Consider the following 21,941-nt stretch of genomic DNA (forward strand, 5'->3'; position numbering starts at 1 on the left):
GGTACATTTCTTTGCCGTCCTTTGCAAGACAACAACGTGTAATGACCAAATAGGCCCTTTGCACGAACCGGTCACATGGTACAAAATCACACATGCTGGTGAGCAATAAAACACAAATAGCGGTGATAAACATATTAAACTTACGCATTTTAATAACTTGACGTTTCGTATGCTACGCAACATACATTTTCAAAAGTGGAATAAAGACCGTTACAATTTTTGAAAACTATATATGAAATGTAAATAAGGGGTCTGGAAACGAGATTAAGAAACATCTGTTTCTTAACAGTAAAACAATAAAAGCCTAAGCTTATTAATAAAGTATCAGCTTCTCACTGCTGACGTTTACATTAAGAGCCGGCTTAAGTTCTTGGATGAGCAAAGTTTCTTTAATTTTACAATGATAATCTGTTTTACCAGAAGCTAGAATATCAAAATGATCCCACTTGATCCCACTTGTACGGTTCCGAAGAAAGATATTATCATCTTATTACCTTACTTAGGTGTACAAAGTGACCAAATCTCTAAGCGTCTGAAATCATGTGTATACAATTTCTGTTCATTTGTCAATCTTAAGATAATTTTTCAAAGCACTCGCCGAATCAAATCTTTCTTTCAATACAAGGACCGTCTAAATCGTTCACAGAAATTTAAGGTCATTTATAAAGCTGCTTGCTGGGACTGCAGTGACTTTTACATAGGCAAAACAAAACGACGGCTTCATGATAGGAAAACGGAACATTTCAGGGCTCTCACTAAGAATGACCCCACATCAGCCATTGCCGACCATATAAAAGCCACAGGTCACAACATCAAGTGGGATCATTTTGATATTCTAGCTTCTGGTAAAACAGATTATCATTGTAAAATTAAAGAAACTTTGCTCATCCAAGAACTTAAGCCGGCTCTTAATGTAAACGTCAGCAGTGAGAAGCTGATACTTTATTAATAAGCTCAGGCTATTATTGTTTTACTGTTAAGAAACAGATGTTTCTTAATCTGGTGAGCAAGTTGCGCAATGGGACTTCCAAAACAAAGGCAGGTCCAGGTGGAATGGTACGAGTTGCATTGTTTTGGAAGTCCCACCGCGCAACTTGCTCACCAGCATGTGTGATTTTGTACTATGTGACCGGATCGTGCAAAGATCCTATTCTGCGTTGTCTGGAGAACGTGAACCAACGACGGCTAATTTTTTAAATTTTTATTTCAAATTTATCACTGTGTTCCAGGGATAGTTTTGTGATAGTTTTGACAGTAATAAACAAAGCAGATGACTTTAGAGTACCAGGAGATTCTTAGGTAAAATATCGCCGTCGTCGCCGTCGGCAGAAAAATTTTTTGGGACCACTTTTCGACCGAGCTTTGTGACCGTCCACAAATGTGACCGTCGAGACCTGGGTTCCACTTCACTAAAAATGGCGGTGGGTTCAACCATGGCGCGGTGAAATATGTTTATCCAGATCGACATTTCGTAGAGGGAAAGCGAACGAATAAGCTTCACAATGGCAAGAAAACATGTGCTCCGAAGCAACAGATGTCACAGTTCTAGAAACTTGAAGAAGATACTAATGTGGTCACGAAAAAATGGTCCCAAAACATGTTGACAAAAAAGCGAGCGATATTTTGGGACCACTTTGGTGATAAAAATGGATGACAGGCCAAACACGACTCCTATTGGTCAAGATAGGAAAACTTTGACCTTCAAAGTTTTGCTCTAACGAGTACGTTTTTCAAAGATCCCCCTTTTCTGTATGAAAGGGAGGGTCTTTACAGATCTCCCTTAGCAGAGGCTGCTTTTGTATTAAAAGCCATTTACTCATAAGAATGTTTTTAAGATTAGGCACAGATGGGCGATATTCTGTAACAAACGGCAAAATTCTTTTGCACGTTTTTTGTTTATTTTGTAGAGCCGACATTCTTTCGCTAAATTTAATTTCTGAGAGAGTGTTTTATAAAAGGTTATCTGGATAACCTCTGTCGCGTAATCTGCGTTTGAAATGTGTAATGTTTTCTTCAAATGTAGCTTTTGAAGAGTTGGTTCTCAGAAGTCTTAAGGCTGCGCCTTTGTTATATAAAGCCTTTCCTGACGCCTAGAGGGTGGCAGGAGGTGAAGTGTGTGTATCGGAAAGTTTCTGTCGGTTTGAAGTGCGTGCGCGCGTCGTGAATGGATTCCTTCTTGAATCTTTCACCCTCATATACGCATGTATCCAGGAAAGTTATTTCTGTATCTGAAATTTCAGCCGTGAATTTTCTGGATGTTTTCAATTCTTTCTTCATGTTTGTTTACATTGATTCTCGGTTCAAGGACCGTGTAATGTGCCTTATTCATACAATCATAGTTAGCTTTTCATCATTGCTCTTACGCTGTTCTAGCTGTTTAATCCTGTGGAGTTTGGTTTTATTCTGCTCTACTCGCCTGTGCTGAAATTTAATGAGAGCGCCTAAATATTTCTGCTGGGCGTTCTTTCTGACTATGGCAATGTCTTGTTTGGATTCTTCATTGGGCGAAATATTCGCCCTTTCGTCGTAACGCAAAGTTTTTGGGCAAGTTCCCTCATCAGAATGTGCTTTCAGCTAAGAGATGGACTCTTCGAACTTTTTGGTGCTCGTAACTGCCACGCGGAACGTCACGGTAGTACTTATTAGGTGATTTGGATGGTTGCTCGTCCTGGCGCTCTTTTGGTTTGTCCGTTGACCGTTGAATGTGAGCGCTAGGAAATTCATCTTCCGAGTTCAGCAGCGAGTCGTCAGGAGAAGCAGCAGAGTCCTCTGTATACAATGATGCGGTTTTAGAAAGTAACCCGTCTTCATTTAGGATTGTTTCTTCCCCCATAGTTTCTCTCAACCAAGACTGCAGTTTAGATTCTTTCAGTGAATCTCGTCAGTTGCTACTGTGTTGGGGTTTTGAGGAATGGTAGTGGAAGCTGTTCTCATTCAACTTATAGCTATTGCTATTAAACTGAGAATAAAACATTTATCAAATTTCACTCCAAAGTGGTCCCAAAATATCCCTCGCTCCAAACCAGGGAAAAGGCCCTGAGAACGAGATTGCTAAGCAAGTCCTGGGATTTTTCATGGCTGTTTACACAACCTGCAAACTGCCTGTTGAAACATGGCGGCCGTTTCACGTTACTGGATAGCGACGCGTGTGAAATCGAAAGCGTGGTTTAGAGGATGCATATTCCAGCACATATGGCGAGAGAAATGCCTAAGCTACACCTTCGGTGAGGCTCTCTGTTCACAGTATCAAACAAATTAGCGTAGAGTAGACTAAAATTACAAGATCTTTTTCGAGAAGTGACTCATGCATCTTAAAAGCTTATTTTCGAAATTAAATGCACTGGAACAATGAAATTTATCGATCGAGCTTGATTATAGAATCTTATTTGACTTCGTCCTTGACTTCTGTAGTCACTGATGTATCTTTCATTTGCAAGATTATTATTAGTTAAGTTTGTGTTTGTCTCATGAAAGCGTCCGTTACGAATGTTATATTATTTAAGGATGATCCTGAGCAACATTATTTTTGGAATCTTTGTTGTTCAAACAGTATGAAAACCCATTTTCAAAAGAAGCATTTCTTCAGATAGACATCTCATGGTAAAATTTACCAAGAAAGATGAGGAGTTCAGAGGGAACCTGAAGAAACGCATGCATTAATCGACTACTTGTATGCCTGTCGATGCACATTCATTCTGCACTGGAAGGTTCGAAGGAAAAACCATTTTTAACTGTTCTCAACGCAGTTTATCTGGTCTTATCTGGATTAGCTACAGACTACTGGCTCATAGCATTTACATGACAAAAACAGAGAGGTTTTGAAAGTTTTACTGCACCCTCAAGATTTTGCAGATACATTGACAAGAAAATTCTACCAAGTGGTTAAATATCTCCAGCAGTGTCTCAACTAGAGTTTGCTTCATAAAGGAAACTAAACTTTGGGGCAACTTAAAAGTTTTGCCCTGTGCTTTAAATATTTTGGACACTTAAAATTTCAGATGCTTAAAAATTTCTAACATTCATAATAAATTGTATACACAGGGACAGAACAGGGCAGCCAGCAATATCGTTTAAAGCATGTTTTGTACCTCACGCGACTGTTGTTGGACCATCTCTTGAGACACAGATTCGAGGAAGCTCTGGAGTGCCTTGTTGGATTATGTGGAGCATGTCGCAGAATACCTGAGCTATTTTGGAGGGTAAGCAAATATAATGTTATTGATAATTTCCAAATAAAAGATGGTGTTTCACATTCTCCAAGAAACTAATGCATGCAACTGCAATTTGTCCAGCAGTTTCCCAGATCTCAAAAGTGCATTATTTTCTGAGAAAACATAGGAGCACCATTTTCTATTTGGTTTAGGATAAAGGATGAAAAAGTGAGAATACTTACATCTGTGTTGGGGGTGGTGCACGTAACACAAGATCTGGGACATACATGGTCTACAATTTCCTGCTGTGCATGGACAAAAAAAAATGGAAGCTTAGCCCCAGATATACAGCAGCTATTTTCTAATTAACAATGAATTATGGATTAAAAAAATGATTATACATTTTGTGTTTGTTTATTAATTAAAAATGTATGTGAATGTCATATCTGTAAATTGTTGTATTTTTGCTAATCAAATTAGCAGGCTTGGCCAACATATTTTACTAAAAATTTCACTAAATCTATTTAAAAGTATGTTATGAAGTTTATCTTTAGTATTACAGTAAATATTAAAATGCAGTATACCTTGACTGACAACAAAATGATTATGAACTTTTTTTGGTAGACAGGAGTTGAAGTAATAAGAAATCAACCAGGGAGCTTTGCTCATGTAAGCCAGATGATCAAGAATATGTTTGTGATCTGTGTTCCATTTAAAAGTGAGATATTGCTTGACCTTACCATGTATTTGGTCAAACACAACTCTGACATCACTGAAGCGCAGGAGTTGCTGACATCTAAACTTTCACAAAAACCATTTTTGTCAAGCACCCTTCTCAGAGCATACAATGGACTCTTTGCTTATCTTTCGTGGAAGAAATGCAAGGTCCAGTTTGACAAGAAAGATTTAGATGCTGAAGATCTTTTTATGGCTGAAAATGTGAATGATGCTAACTTGAGACGTCAAATGGACTTTTATGGGAAGAAAGCATTAATTTTGTTTGATAATCTAGTGGAACATTGTGGTGTGTGGGATATTTTCATTACAAGGCAAGTTGAGATGTTAAAGTATTATGACAGAGCTGATGAAGCAAAGAGGATCTTACTGAGATACAAGCAAAAGAACCCAGAGAACCCCAATGCACACAGGTTAGACAATAACTGTTTTGTATAATAATGTGAAATCAAGTGTTATGTATATGCTTTTACAAACAGCACTTACTCAATTTTTTGGCCTCTTTGTGCTCAGAATTTAAGTAGAAACAGTGAAAAAAGGTGGGGCAATGTCTCATTTACCAAATTGAACGCTACTCCAAATTTAAGCGAAATTTGAGTTAATTGAAAAAAGCTACTAACGTAAAGGTCACTTTGCGTAATGTTACCCCAGGGCCCTTCAATTTTGTTCCTACTATAGACAAATAATATTAGATGCCTAGACCTCTCTATTGTGCTTGTAACTCTCCATCCTTCAAGACAGAAGTTTAAAAGAAAATGGAAAAGATGTAGGGAGGAACTTCGCACAGGTCTGTTGGTCACTGTTAGGGATTATGAAAGCCACACTGACACAAAGTACTCCTCTGTGTTTTTTCCATCTTTACTTTTCCGAAGAATAACTTCCAAGGCACAGGCATCCTACATGCTGTTAGGTGTGGTTGCCCTGTGCCAAGGATGGACAACTGTCACAGACATTTTTTTTTTTTCAGGTACTTGTACTACTTTCTCAAGAGTGAGAATGTCCACAAAAAAGAACTTCTCAATGTACTTGAAGACTTGTTAACTGTTGATCCAACAAGTGAGCTTAGTGAAGAATACTGCAAGCTTGTTACAAACAAGACTGGTGAGTGGATATCACTAAATATCACTGCCTTTAACCTATTTTACTCACTCTCTCTGAATGAGGACAGATTCATATATCTCAAAATTTCAGAGGTCCGAGAATTCATCTGACGAATTGTGCTGCTTTCTACCCCTTTGCATGTTTAGTTTCGGTCTTTTGTTCTTAATCCAAAGCATTTCAAAGATCATAGATCAAAATTTGTCCAAATTTAAGTTCTTATGGCAAATTAAATTTCCAGCTAACCTATAATCAGGTGTTCTTATTTTTCATGGCAAATAAGAACGGCTGATTACGGGCTAATTTCCAGCTTAATTCTCAGTTTTTGGTGGGCTTGTCACACAATCTTTTTTTGTGGAAAAAACAGTGTGACAGATTCAAATTAAGCGGCATAAGAACCACTGTTAAGGGTTTAAACATAGTAGAGCTGGACAGCTTGTGAATGGGCATAATTTACAAGTAGCAAGAGTGGCTGGATTCTAAGTTTGCCTTGCAATTTCATCAGAGTTTCAGCTATTTTCTTAGGTGTGTTTTTCCAACATCATTTCCGTTTTTATTTTGTTTTTGCCTTCTCCCTGCAGATGAATCGAAACGACTGCTTGATATCTTAAGCGCTGTTTTCATCAAGCTCGATCATGCAGCTTGTCGACACTGTCTCACAGCCTGGGAGACACTCGCCCACACTCTCCAGCAGTTCTGCACTGCACATGACAGGAGCAAATTGAGCATGCTCTGGGACGAGCGAGCTGATTGGTGGCCACTGTTCCACTTTCGTTCCGATCTTGTACCCAAGAAGGATCACGTGTCTGAAATAGAGTGGAAATTGACTCGTCACAAGGCCGAGGCTGCAAGATGGCTTCTTGGCAAAGGTGCAGTTTGGTACTTTTTAGCGTGTGTTCGCAAGTGCGAGCAGCTTTTTTAGAATGTAATTTACCACGTTCTCTACAGCGCATTTAATTTTTTGGATATTTCTTTTTAAGATAGATGCAAGTACTTCGCCTTGCAGGTTTCTGAGAAAGTAATTTTCCACGTACAGTGTATTTTGGATATTTTTTGGAAGATAAAATTTCACAGAAGCTCAACTACTTTAAAATTAGTCCTTAATATTTCTAGAATGACCGAGATCAATTTTCTCCTTACTATGTTAATAGACGGTCAAGTAGGATTGTGATGAGAATAGAGATAATGATCAACTCTGTGATATTGTCCTGATTCACCGCCAAATTCTCACAAGTAATATAAAAAGGAAAGTCTAGCCATCTGTAAGAAGAACTGACACACCGAAATGGGGACGAAAAGTGTCACAACAGAATTTTTTGTCCTTTTACCGACTTTAGTTTTATGAAACAGTTTATATAGTTGTTCGGTCGAAACGTCTTTGTATATAAAGTAGCAATAAACGTTGTTTCAACGTTTTAGTAGAGTCAGTGTATAGTTGACGTTAGCTGATTTAATTTCACAAGATCCACAACGCGCAACCAAAGGCAATGCCGTCGTCAACGTACAAAAAGGTACAAAACAGGAACCAATCTTGCCAACGTGCGAAGGGGCAAGCAACAAAACTGTAAAGCGCAAAACGAAAATCAAAACACGTGTGATTCCCTAGGGAAAATGTCACGTGATCTCACTTAAACCGGATATAAATAAATCGGAAATAAAACGCTAGCCACACAGTGTATACTACTGATGTCCATCCCCGACTGCAATTTTAATATTTTTAGTTGAACAGTTTATTCTCGTTGAGGATCATTTTTTATCTCACATGTTTTTTATATTCATTTATACTCTTTTATCAAGGAAAGTATTCAGTTCAATGCTTTAATTTTTGTTTTCAGGAAACCATTTTACTAAAGCTGTTAAGAAGCAAGAACCACTGGATAATGCAGTTGACTCGTCTTCATCTCGGAGTGATACAGCATCGCCGAGGAAAAGAAAACCTGCTTCGTTATTCAGTGAGTCGCCGTCACCTCGAAAAAGAAAAAATAAAACGGCTGCGACAAAGATGCGTGATGCTGTGTCTTCCCCAACCAAGAGAAAAATTCTGTGAAGATGACACATTGTATTAGAATAATACACATCAGCTGATGTCTTCTTAGGGAGAAAATAACAATAAAAATGTTACATCATATTTTTGCATTTACTTTGTGGTTTATATAGCTAATCTCATTTATATCAAGAGTGATTTTTGATTTTTTGCCACACAAGGACAAACCTATTGTAGTCTCCTTCGCAGCCGTTTTTTGGGATGTCACGCAACGCTCCAAAAAACGGCTGCGAAGGTACTAGGGCAAACCCTAACCCTCTGAAAAGCACATACGATTCCCTTTCTCGTCTTTGGCATATGAAGGAGACAAGAGCTCTGCGAAGCCATCGGGACAAGAATAAAGAAAGCCTTTAAAATCGTGACGACTTTTTCACCTAAATTTTGCTACCTTTACCAAAAGCTATGAGCTTTATATCTTTAGCTGATATTTTGGTTTGCATTGTAGATTATGCGTGGCAACGTTGACGTAGTCTCCTAGATATATCCTAACTTGAGCCGAAGCCGAATGGTCCAGGGCATCCTGTGGGGACTTAAGAAAGCAACGATGGAAGCTCTAAATCAGCCTATATTTGCTGACCTTCTGATTTCCCTCAAAAGTTTTATTCTCCAGTTTTGATCCTCTGACAATTGACCAAAACTTAAGTTAAATCCTTTTCACAGTCACTTCGAAAACGCTAAGAAGCGGCCGTCATTTTCTTAACAGGAGCACACTGCTACGCTACTCACTATCTATCACAGAATAGATAGTGAGTGGTGTAGCCAATCAGAGGTCGGCATTCGTGATAGAACGCTGGTAGATTTATACTAATAAACAATTAGATTATGAGCTCGAGATTTCTATCGCGCCCTCGCGCCCTCGGCTGCGCCCTCGTCAACTATCACGGTTGATGGTTCAATAGTTCATGGTTTGACAATCAGGTGTCAAACCATGTATGAATGAATGAATGAAACTTTATTGCACATTCCCACAAATGGGTTTTTCAGTGACCAACACAAATACAATAAAAAAGCAATAAAAATATGCAGCCAAGATAAGTTTCAAATATGTTGTACCGTTAGGTAAAACATATTGCACCTATCATCTGCCCCAGGGGGGGAGGAGGGATCTGGCTCCTTTTGCACATGAAATTCATAAATTGTCCACAAAAACATTGTGAAATACGGAAGCAAGGCCAATTTAAGCACTAAAAGCTGCTCCGATTTCTCATTGATGATGGAAAACTAGAAATTGTATAAAATGCAAAAAGTTGCTCGAAACGAAAAGAGTTGCTCGAAATACCAGAAGTTCCCAAAAAGTTGCCGAACATTCAATCTCGTTCCCAGAGTCTTCGTTCCCTTGACCAGCGGTCGGAAAACGAGAGCTCTGGGAGCAACCATTTTAGGCATGCGCCATAGATGCAGACTGCGCAGTGAAACCGGATGGGCAGAATTCGGTAAAATGGTTGCTTCCAGAGCTCACGTTTTCCGACCGCTAGACAAGGGTAACGAAGGCTCTTGGAACGAGATTGGATGTATAACGGAATATTCTTCAGTTTGATCGACACAACTGGTCGTGTCCTTCCTATTTCACTGTCTGTTGTTTTTCTGCTGATTAGAACTTAAACGTTTTCTCTGCGGCGAAACGCAGTGACATAGCAGAGAATTTCAGTTTGAATCTGTTGGCTATACTGCAACCATATATGCTTTAAAAAAGTTTTAACATATCAAATTCATTGCGACATTTGCCATACAGTCATACAAAGTATCGCGTGACCCCGATATCCGGTAAAATTGCTCTAAAAACACGCTACTTTTAATGGAATATTGCTTCTCTTTCCCAAAGTAGTATTTCTTTCTCAAATGTACCACCAGAAATAAGTTGAAAAATATGTAACCTACTATCGATAACAAACTGGAGAGATTGTGTCGCGATTTAGGCATGGCATTTTTCACACTTTCTTACGTGGGTTTGATGTAAATTTTTAAAAGCGTGACCGGCCGGGAAACCTCTGCACCGAGAAAAACTGGGCTTGTTCGACAGCGCATGCTTGGAATAATAAATGTACCGCCAAATTTAAACACAGGAATAAATTTGCCGCATTTTGATATGTAATTCGTGGAAAAAGGTTAGTTTTAAGACCCTTTTAACTTCAAGATATCAAGTTTGTTATACTTTTTCTCCCACTTATGATCCAAAAACGGTGTTCGAAGGTAAGAGAGTGCTTTGTGGGTTGTGTTCGTACCAATTCATAAAGCTCGCGTGCGTTTTGCGGTTGAAACAACCGCTCTTTTTGATGACTAGGAAGTATAGTTTAGCCGACAACTGGTCAGTATATGGGTAGAACTGAATATCCTGAGCAATGAAACGTGACTCATATAGCGAAAACGATCCAAATATTCTTCCTACCAAACAATTTATATTTATTCGTTGCCTCTTCTGACTCCCTATTGCATCATCACTTTCACTTCCCGGTTTATTTGAGTGCGAACACTAAACGAAAAATTCGAGAGCAAGACTGCTTTTAAAAGTCGATCACATAGCCTATGACACCCGATATCCAAGCGCTGTGGATGTCCTTTTTGTAAGATAAACGGCTTCGAGATTCTCGAATGCGGTTTGCCCGCCAAAAATTTGAATTCCCGTTTGAATAATCAAAATTCATTGCTACGGCCGGGAGCCTAGTGTGGGGACCTGGGTCTCCCCCGATACCCATAGTACTTGGCGGAGCGGTCTAGCGGGAAAATTGAAATCGGAGAAAGGAGAGTTTGTGGTGAAGGGGAGTTGTAACGAGCTATAAAATCGGGAAGTTTACGAAGAAGTTTTAATTACCAGGAGGATCGACAAATGTGTAAGTGTCGATGAAAGACTTTGTGCCGCCAGATTTACCTCTTTAGCATTATATTAATTGTTTACGTTCATTTGTATCGTAGCGAATGGCATTGGAGTAAGTAAGGAGCGATCTCGGCGATTGGATCTCGAGTACGTAGTTGAACTAAATAAGTAATCATGTAAACCTCTGGGTTGTCTAGAGTTATGGCGGAGAACTTGAACGAAGACGATAACATTAACATTTACTTCCACTTACTTCCAGATTTCCGGCACCGAGGACAACGTGGCAATACGATCTAAATAAGCAACTCATCCTTGGAAAGTCTAAAAAAGTAAGTCGGCGTTAATTGCCCTAAAGATAATTAGATATCTCTCTGTTGACTCATCTGACTCTCTGTTGCAACACTTTCATTCTGCTTATTTGATTAGAGACACTTTATGTAGTTTAGGATACTTGATTCCCAAGTGCTGTGAATGTCCTCTTTGTGTCGACCTCCTTTCGGATGCTGTTTGTTAGAGGCACTCAATGCAAAATTTCAGAACAAAGTCTGTTTGAAAGTTGCTCACATAGTTTATGACACATGATCGCCAAACACTGTAAATGTCCTTTTGATGTGTTTCCGTGATGTTTTGCACTTATATAGGTAGTCACAAGCACTATTTACCGCGAGTTAAATAAATAAGGGCAACTAAATTTTTCAAAGGTAATCGAAATACACCGTAGGAAAAAAGATGGCGGATGTACATTTTATCACAAGGCCTTGCGAACCTAACACAGCCTAAAAGGCACAAAGAAAACCAAATTTTTACAATATACGTCCCTGAACTAAGGACATTAAGTAGCCAAGGTTTGAAGATTGTATAACGTTTCTGTGCGTTTTTATGAACGTTGTTAAGGTTTTCGTGCGCTAAGAACTATAGGTAAATGTACCAGTCGCCATCTTTTTTCCTACGGAGGACTGCAGGAGCCTATAAGGCGAGTTAGGGGTGCTTTTTCGACCAAACTGTACGAGAAAATCATGTGATTATTTAGTGATCAGTGTACATAAAAAAAAGGTTTGAGACAGCTCTTGGTATTTAAAAAGACAGTAAAGCGCATGTGTGTCATGCAAAAAATAACTTATTCAAACCCTGCAAATGCCCCTGTTTGTTCGGTCAAATCCCTTCTTCAATCAAAACAACAATTCTTTTAAAAAACAATTCTACATTTTTGTTGTTTTTATTAGTCGCGAAAGAGTTCAAAGATTGGCTCTAACCACTTTGTTACCACCTATTGCACTGGTTTACTGTTTTTATTCTGCACTGTATCACCCTCTCTTCTGCATAGTGTTACTTAAAAACAGCATTTCTTTTAATTATTTATTCGAATTAGGTACATTTTTTTTCATGCATACAGTAGAACCCCGGTAACTCGAACTCGGATGACTTAAACTCACCTGCTCACTCAAACTGGGTCTCAATCCCCTTGGATTTGGCCCAACTTTTCAGTCACTTTTACTCGGTTAACTCGAACTCGGATGACTCGAAAACCACGGAACTCGATCTAAATTCCTTTTCCCTTGATCAAAATTTACCCCGATAACTTGAATTTCTGGTTCTTATAACTCGCCACGGATGCCCATTGAGATATCCCATTTTAGCTTCTCTTATCGTGTGATCGAATTCTAACACTAGAGCAAAGATTGGAGCAATTCGATTTTAATTAGTGCAACAAACAGATCACGTGTTTGACAGTTATTTACCAATCATAAGAGTCATACCAGGTGCGGCGTCTTCGCTGTCACAAAGAAAAAAAACACTGTGCTACAGTGCAGTAAACATGTATCCATTGGAATGTCTGAACAAATACATACTGTATGTTCTTGATTTGTTTTTAGCTCGAACGTTCTTCAATTGCTGAGTACAATTGCATAAATTGAGTGTATTAAATAAACTAAGTTACATTCACAGTATTGCATTTTTGTAAGAATGCATTTAATCGTTACAGCTGTTACAAAATGTATTAGTTTCTCATGAAATAAGTTTAACTTGCACTGTATTGTACACTGAAGTGCTGAAAATCAATAAACTATTAATTATTAACCTGGAAAGTTTTGAATATTTTAATCAACCCCGATAACTCGAAACCCCACTAATATAATTCAAACAGTTTTTCGTTTCCCTTCAGAGTTCGAGTTACCGGGGTTCTACTGTATTTTCTGAAAAGTTATCACTTATGGTTCTGGAATTTACAAAAACATTCGAATCGTTACTTGTGTCCATGAGTTCCTATATGCACTCGACGTCAAGCTCTTCCAAGGCCATTCGCAAATTTTTTCTCCTGTCCCCTTATGATCAGCACAGAATTATATTTCTTGCCAATGCGAATTTGGTCAAGTTATAGCATTTTGGATGATACACTAACACAGAACAAAAACCGAACATAAACTTTGCTTCTGTTAAAAAAAAAAAAAGAAAAACAATGCAACTGCCAGGGAATAGCAAGGTAAATACAAAATCATCCCATTTATGTTACATCATTGAACTCAACTATATCATGCAAAGGGCTAGTAGTTTGAAACCCCAAAAATGTTTTGGTTTGTGTTTTACACAAGGCATCTGTTTCCAGGTAGCAGAGATCCCAAGTGAACCTCACCTGTCCAGGAAACAGTGCTATCAAAATCTTTCTAGATACAATCAGATATAAGGTAAGTTTTTAAGAAATTTAGACTTATTTCAGTATGGTAATATAATGATGGTTACCGTCATTATCTGAGGTTCAACGCTAACTCACTTCAATTAGAACTTTCGAAATGATTTGGCGTTCAAAGTGTGATCTTTGTCAAAACAAAGTTACATCATTCTTTAAAGATGCCGGTAGCTGTTTGAACAAAAGTTCTCTCAATTACTCAGTAGTAACGAGTGTAATTATACCAAAGAATATGATTCATCATTATATGTAAAACTTACAATTCATTTTCTCTTTCAGACTTTGATGTTCCTTAACTAATTTAGTAGTGCAAGTGAAATGAATTCCTCTTTTCCACCAACACCTGTACATGTGAAGCAAACAGGCACATGGCAAAGCCAACTGGTGAGCGACTTTTGTGGGAGTGGAGTATCAAAATTCTGCGATGATGATCTAAGAAGAGTGATGCCTTTGGGAATTTCACGCAGGAGTATATTAGAAACATTAAACGCCTTCCAAACTAAAATGTGGCATTCCAATTTGGAACAATTCCGAAGGGTACTGGTATTTGATGCCGAAAAAGTTTGTGTTTCCGAAAGGTTTTGGCTTATTGGAAGGAGAAAAAGAAGTGTTCAGTTGAGTCCGCCAGGGACAATACATCCAATTTCACCAAAATGTACAATTTAATGTAAAAAAGATCGTGCACCCATCGCGCTTTCCTTTTTTGAGAGATTCAGATTTTCTGATCTCCCGGTCCACAACTTATCAGAATAAAACGGTCATCTATCTATGATTCTAAAAGGATTCAGAATTTCTGATCCCCCAAGACTTTAATAGATTCAAAAAACTGATCCCCAGTCCACAACCCGTCAGAGCAAAACAGTCATCTACTTATAATTCTAAATGCATTCAGAATTTCTGATCCCCATCACTTCACGGGACAAAAACGGCTATCTGTTCATGGTTCTAAAAGTATTGCGAATTTCTGATCCCCTCCCCCACCAAATCTGCTAACATGATAGAAAGAGCTGTCGATTTATAATTCTACAACAATTCAGAATTTCTGATCCCACATGACTTAAAGGGATTCAAAAATTCTGATCCCCCAGTGCATAACTTATCAGAACAAAACGGTCATCTACCTATAATTCTTAAAAGGATTCAGAATTTCTGATCCCCCTTATCAGGTGACAGGACAGAAATAGCCGTCTATTTATAATTCACAAGAAATTAACTAGTTGTCTGATAGCTAAAAAGTAACGATTGGATAGTAACTTTAAACACATTACAGACAAAATGGATCACAGAGCAAAGGGCATCAGAAAAGTACACAAATGAAATATTCACAGATAGGTCATTATTTATAACGATTTAAAACCACGCCAAAGGATCGAGACAAAAATTGCAGTTTCATGCCGGACAGTGAAAGGTTTTATTTTCAATTCAAAAAGATATGAATTTAGGCTCCAGAATTACAAGCTGTTATTTAAAGTTCACATCAAAGATAACAAGAATTTTAATCAGGACTCAGCTGCCGTCTGGGCCACCTCCGTTTTCTGCTTTAATGTGTTCGTTTCGGATTGACGGCCGCTATTCTTGCCTTTTTTTCCTCTGCTCTGCAATGAAGCAATTGAAGCTAAATATTTTTATAAATAGCGATAGAATTAACATTGTTTTTCATTAATCAATTGATCGGGAGTGTATTCTTTTGTAAAGAATAAAGAGCAGTATGTAGGCAATGCGGTAGTGAAGTGTATCGAGCGTGATCTGTAGCTTCAAATCAATTCAGTGTAAACTTTAAGTTACCTCTTCAAAAAGCACACTAACAAGCTGTTATGCAAGCATTTCATACATAGGAAATGCGTGTGAATAATTCCCTCGTTACGGGTGCTAATAAAATCAGGAGAACAAACGTTTTTCTTGTGTTTCAGTGATCGCGAAATAAATATAACAACGAAATTTCTTCAGCCACAACATTGATTTCGATTCAAAGATTGAACAGCTAACTTTAATGTTGAGCAACAATTATGATATACTTACTTTTCTGCGACTTGCCTTTCTTTCACCGAAGCAATCAAGATACTCATTTGAACTTGGACAAATCATTCCATGTTTCTTGCTGCTATTGACAAGGTTGGATTCGAAATTGCGCGCAAATAACCGACTCCTTTGGAAAGGGAATCTGCTGGTCAAAAGTATTCATTTATCAGATTCACCGAAGGATTATGAGAAGGATTATTCTCGTTCTGGGCGAAGCGCCTCATGGGCGAAACTCGTTATGGGCGAAACCCGCGGTTACCGCTCTCAGGGTTCTAATAGTTTTCTTCGAACTTTGAATGTTTACTAGGAACAACTCAAGCTATGTTGGAAGGTGTCTTAGACACTGTACCAGTCGACAAGCTGGCCATTCACTGCCATGACACGTATGGTCAAGCTTTGGCTAATATTCTCACAGCCTTGCAAGTTAGTAATAAATACATGCATGTGTGTATGAATGCTTAATGCCCCGTCCAACCTACGCCGGAGGAATTTGAAAACGGAGGTTTCACTCTGAAAACACTGCATAAGTTTTCCGTCCACACTAAGCCAGAGAAATTTAAAAACGCAACAAAACTCGATCAGTTTGGATTTGTGTTTGAGGAGGACTCGGCCAGGGAAATCACGTGATTCTCGTGACGTCATCGTTTTCGAAAGGCTTCGTTGTCAAAATGTTTTCTGTCCACACTAAAACGCAAAGCCGGCGTTTTTAAAATCCTCCGGTTTGAGGAGCGTTTTCGAAAAGCTCCGTTTTCGTGACAGATTAGTGTAGACAGTAGACCTAACCGTAGACATAAAGCTGGTTTTTCAAATTTCTCCGCCGTAGTGTGGACGGAGCCTAAGAACGGTTTTCAGTTGATTATCGTCAAACCAAAAGCAAAGTAATCACTTTGGCCAATTACAAAGGACCAGTCAACGAACCAATCAAAACTCTAAGCAAATACGTGTAGCCGTCGCCAAGCGCGGGAAAACGTGTGCGAGTGAGCCACGATTGGTTTTGGTTTTACTTTGATTGGCTGAAAAAGTGGCGTGAATTCTTCTAAGGCAATCTCTTAGGGCCCTAATAGGAAACGAATGTAAGCTAAAAAGACTTTCGTCTCTCAAGTGAAAACCACTCCAACAGCATACAACGTGTTGAGTTGAAAGTCCAGGACGACTTGGCAGTACTTAGCGAGTGTCTAGATCAGTTGTCTAGATCACTTGTCTATTCTATTCACAGCTGGGTGTCCGGACGGTAGACGCGTCAGTCAGTGGTCTGGGTGGCTGTCCGTACGCGCGCGGTGCATCTGGGAATGTTGCTACTGAAGACGTTGTGTATATGCTACATGGTATGGGCATTGAAACGGTAAGTCTTCATTTGAAGGTCTTGATCTCAAGTTTGACTCACTGGATACTGCGCAGTGTCACTTGCTAATAATTGAACCGCGCAATCTTTCAAGTTTGCTGTCATTTTGGCTCAACTTTCGCACAGCTCTTGTGTCAACCTAGATCCCTGACTCTCTCTCCTAAGAGAGGCAAAGGAGAGCGAGCCTGGGATTGAGGTTGGTCTTTGTCAGTTCATTTCTCCAAAACAAAGTAACAATGACGTAGATGAATGAACACTTGACTTGACACTGCAAGTGAGCAAGTTGAGTTGCAGAGAAATTTGATCGAGTTAAGTTGCAAATCTGGAAAATTTAAAGTGCCAGAGAGATGGGTTGCAATGACAAGATACCAACGGCGTAGGTGACTGTAAAAACTGTTTGCGTACAAAAATTTCGGGTTTTGTTCAAATCGTTTGTTTTTTTGTTTTCTTTTTGTCTTGTCAGGTGTTGTTTGGGTGATGTGTAGATTTAGACAGAATTGATGAACAGGCCAATTTCGAGATGATAAAATTCCAACTTGATGCCGAGGCTTATGGGAATAAAACAAAGAAACTAAATGGAGGTTTAGGTTGAGAAATAGCTTCTTTTCTTTTATTCCCCGAAACCTCGGCGCCAAGTTAGAACTGCAATATATCAAAACTCGTCTATTTGAAAGATGTGGGCTAAATATTTCAAGTCGCGCAAATGGCGTAATGATCCCAGACAGAAACTTAGGTCTGTCTTTTTCTTTGCCTATTCTTATTATTTATTGTTTTATTTATGTTTTAAATTATTATTTAGGGAGTAAACTTGGACAAACTTATGGATGCGGGAGACTTCATCTGTAGAGCACTGGAACGAGAGACTGCCTCGAAAGTTGCTCAAACGAGGAGAAAAACTCAAGACACAAAAAGCTGATAAACGTTAAAAGACCTCGAGAGTGATGATCTGTGTATTGTAATCTTGAAATGTCAATTTTCCTCAGTGACTCGCAAACATTTCTTTGTGTGTGGTACGGACAATTTGTCGGAACAGTGCAGCGTTTCCGTACTCATATTTTCGAGACCAATTTTAGCGTGGAAAAAATCGTCTGAACTGGTAGGTATGAACTGAACCAGTGGCAATGAACCAATATTGACAATATATTTATTGAATTCCGCGTCTGAGAGCGAATGTCAGGAAGAAAAAAAATCACAGTTGGCTGGCCATTTGGAAAAAAAGAATTTCAAAATGTAAACCTCCATTGTAGAAGATTTTAAAGAAGTTGGGTAAAGCACTTATATATAAACATACGGGCATTACTCATCTTAGGATCAGGGAGTAACAGGCTGAACGTTATATAAGTTCACTGATGTGTCTCGTTGCCAAGGCTTGATTCTAGGCCAGTGTCTTTCTTAATTCATCCCGCTGAAAGACTGAATATCCCGCACTTATTAAAATGAGAAAACGAACCAATCAAATGGTTGGAATTAATCAGCCATGCAGTACGTGGTCGCAAAAAGTGTGCAAATTTGAATTGCAAAAGATGCATCGCTGAAACATTTGCTGCGTTGAATTCCTCGGCCGCACATCTTCCACCACTTTCAAAAATTCGACTAGCAGAAATTTAACTTCGCTTTCTTCAGCAACTTCTAGGAACAAGTACCAAGCTTTCGTTTTTGAGATGTGCTTACGTTTGGAGCCGTTACGAAACACCAACACCTGCAACAAGAATCTACTCCAAGCAAACCTTGCAAGCACGTGCTTCGAAATAAGATGGTTTTTGCGCCTTGCCTCGGTAAGAACACAAGTTAAAATCAGAGGAAAGAGGAATCTTAGCCTTCTTCCTCGAACGTTCTTTGTGAATAGTTGTAAAACTTTCAAAACAATTAGATCTCTTTAAATGTTAGTTAAACCTTGTCCATTTAGAAATGAACGTCGACGTTTAGAACTCTGATATCGGTGAATTCATTCGACCGATAGTGATATTTGTGATAGAAAACTTTCAAAGGCTTGATACTATATATTGAGGTCTTGTTCTCTAAAGTTGACTTTCAAGGACTTCAACATTGTGCGGTCATTCTTTTTACTCGTTCCAATGCAACGAAATGACATGTTTCAAGTTTTTAATATTTATTTCCACCAGGCGAGCTTTATTAGAGAAGGCCGAAAGCTTGCGCATCCCTGAAAAGTATCGGAAATAACTCGTGTCATTTTTGTTAAAATTTTATATCCTGTTTTTTTTTTTGTTTTTTTGTTTTTTTCCAGGACTGAGAAACGGTAATGAAACCCACAGAGATCCCAGTGGTGTGTTCCACGACACGATTGCTTCAGGTAAGTTGAACCTTTCAGTCACGAGCTCCAAATTTATATTCTCCTCTTTGACTGTCATACATTTCTTTTAATGTCAGTTCTGAGAATTTAATAGTGCATCAAATCAATATGCTCAAGTTGGAGATAGTTGCTTTTTCTAGTCACCTGTTCGCCTTATGACAATTTGTCGACGTCAACACATACAATCGTGGCCTTGACTTGGGCTTGAATATAGGAATTCAAATATTTTCCTGTTAGTTTCAGAGTTAACGCCCTCTTCAGCGTTACATATCTTTCATTTAAGCCAAACAAATTGCACTCTAGTTGCGGTTCCTATTTTTGTGTAGTGATTGTGTCTGGCTTCTACGTGGCTCTATGAGGAACCATTTAAAATTAATGAGAGCAATATTGCGCAGGATGCATTTTGCTGGATACAAAAATGTCTGGGTGGCAACCCCGCTAACAGACGGACCATTAGAAAAGTGATGGGGTGGGGGATGGGGAGGAGTTTCGGCCTGCACTCTCTCTTTCTTCTTTATCCCTGGGAACGAGGTTGCATAGCTGTCAAGCTTCATTATAATGCAAATTTATTAATTATTATTAGCAACGTGATTTCCGCGTGGTAAACAGATTCTATTTGGATTAATTTCTTACAACGGCTTTTTGTTTACAATACTAAGACAAGTCTTACTGCGCCTTTCACTAACATGCGGACTCTAAAATTCAAAGTTCAACGGACAAATGCGTTTTTCGCTACCGTCAATCAAATGTTCGGCGGCTCCTCCCAACTTCCGACTACTACCGAGCACTGTTTCGTTGTCTGAACTGTGCTCAACGATTTGATTACCGCGCGCTCGGCAGTAGTCGGAAGCTGGGAGGAGCCACCGAACACTTGATTGACGGTAGCGAAAAACGCATTTGTCGGTTGAGCTTTGAATCTTAGAGTCCGCATGTTATTGAAAGGCGCAGTAAATAATGCACTCAAATATAAAACCATTGCGTACTTTTGCAGAACAAAAACGCGAAAATTTAACCGACTTGTTAGATTCAGAGCCAGTTTGTCTTAACATTGGCTGTTGCTCCTCTAAATACGAAAAGTCGATTTTTTTTCAGAACGACCATTTTGATTCTTGGTGTTTTTGCCGTAGTAAAGCCAGAACGAAAAACGAAAAACTAACTTGCTTTATAATATGAAATTATCGCGTATGCATTGTATTACATTGCAAACAAAATGCAAATTGTTCTGCCACAACAAGTACACGAGTACACTTACAATAATTGAATGACTGTCGATTTCTAGGGTGAAAATTTTTCGTTCAGACCTTTATGTGCATATTTACAATTTGCTGAGTGGAATATGTACTTAGTTGCAGAAATGTTGACCCGGTCTTTTCGTTTTACTTCCTTAGTAACTCCTTGCTGAAGATTCAGATGGACTCTCATTGGTGGATTTTCATGGCTCGTCTTCGACTCTTACTGGACACTAGATGCCTGGAGACATGGAGGTTCTGGATCATGCTTGTGTGGTCTCTGATCTTGATGCGTCGTTTGGTAAAGGATAGTAGTTTAGATTCTTATATCGACAGAAACCGTGACAAGATCGACAATCAATGTTTCCTCCAAAAATCAGTAGAAAGTGACAAGGAAATCGGCAACTAATTGTAATGTCTTGATGTATCGCAAATTCTCACAGCTTATGCTAAAAGAATGTATAGGAATTAGTAAAGAGAACTTATATCTCGAACTCGAGACATAATGATTGAATAGACGCGGATCCATGTTATTGAAATCACAGACTAATTCTACAACAAATGCCTTCGAAGAAATTGTCGTTTGCTTGAACACTGCAGTCAGCTGAAATTGTCTCTAATCTCGCCAAATATCTCATTCAAGTTTTGAATTTCGCATCTTTGCAATTTATACCATGGATTTCTTTGCTTGGCCATGCAACACTTTTTTTTAACTGGGAGAAACTTTCGTTCGCTTGTTTACGGTTGAAATTGTCTTGAATCTCGCCAAATACTTCAATAAATCAGTCAAATTTTAAAAACTAAAAGTTAGCGGTTGAACAGTGTATTTCTCGTCGTTTCAATTTGTAATATGGATTTGTTTGGTCGATCATGCGAGTAAATCATTTTTTTTCGTATGCTTCAGTGCTTAGCACGAGGTCAGTTGAAATTGTCTTGAATCTCGCCAGATTTTGCTGTTCGACTACAGCCAAATTCACCATGCACTAAAACCAATCGGAAAATCCTTCCCATCAGCATTTAAAAAAAATAATAAGTTTGCCTATCAATTGTATATTCTGTGGTTTCAATTTACAACATAGATCCGCATTAGGTCAACTGAATTCACTTTCAAAACCAGAGTAAATGTTTACTTGAAAGTGATGTAAAAAAAGCTACAAGCCAGGTGGAATTTATTTCAATGTTTACCAATAACGTCAAATACTTCTCCGTAAAAATAACAGGACTTCTTTTTTACCACTGGTCCGTAGTTTCGATTGCTCTATTTCTTAAAATTAGCCATTTTGCGATTTGTTTTTGTCAGAATTATTTTTGTTTTCTGGCGATCCTTGTAATAATTTTACTTGTTTCAGACTTAGTATTTTCGTCTTACTTATTAGTTTCTACAAACAATTTTCAGACGTTGCGTTTTTCAGCTCCTTTAATAGCATGAAAACAAATTTATGTTAGTCAAACTTGTAAATAATTACATTAATGGTTAAACAATAAAATATTTTAACCACAATTGTTTGTTTATT

General features: G+C 38.5%; 2 protein-coding genes across 3 annotated transcripts; both read left to right on the top strand.

The window, feature by feature from the left end:
- Positions 1-3,060: 3,060 nt before the first annotated feature.
- Positions 3,061-13,483, top strand: LOC145494939 (TATA box-binding protein-associated factor RNA polymerase I subunit A-like). The gene is made up of 6 exons (XM_081474511.1): positions 3,061-3,224; positions 4,042-4,199; positions 4,776-5,299; positions 5,854-5,987; positions 6,566-6,853; positions 7,820-13,483. Exons 1-6 carry the CDS (start codon positions 3,113-3,115, stop codon positions 8,029-8,031), a joined length of 1,428 nt encoding a protein of 475 aa, XP_081330637.1. The 5' UTR covers positions 3,061-3,112; the 3' UTR covers positions 8,032-13,483.
- A 2,300-nt stretch (positions 13,484-15,783) lies between these two features.
- On the top strand, positions 15,784-21,922 carry LOC145494942 (hydroxymethylglutaryl-CoA lyase, mitochondrial-like). Of its 2 annotated transcripts, XM_081474515.1 has the most exons (5): positions 15,784-15,968; positions 16,762-16,887; positions 17,687-18,662; positions 19,133-19,198; positions 20,587-21,922. In XM_081474515.1, the coding sequence occupies exons 1-3, from the start codon at positions 15,867-15,869 to the stop codon at positions 17,801-17,803; spliced, it is 345 nt and encodes a 114-aa protein (XP_081330641.1). In that variant the 5' UTR covers positions 15,784-15,866; the 3' UTR covers positions 17,804-18,662; positions 19,133-19,198; positions 20,587-21,922. The 2 variants fall into 2 exon arrangements, with proteins under 2 accessions (XP_081330641.1, XP_081330642.1); XM_081474516.1 differs by lacking the exons at positions 15,784-15,968; positions 16,762-16,887 and having other exon boundaries at positions 17,799-18,673; positions 19,131-19,198; positions 20,603-21,922.
- The last annotated feature ends 19 nt before the right edge of the window (positions 21,923-21,941 follow it).

Source organism: Orbicella franksi, chromosome 8 (assembly GCF_964199315.1).
Source record: "Orbicella franksi chromosome 8, jaOrbFran1.1, whole genome shotgun sequence".
In the NCBI taxonomy this organism is placed as follows: Eukaryota; Metazoa; Cnidaria; class Anthozoa; order Scleractinia; family Merulinidae; genus Orbicella; species Orbicella franksi.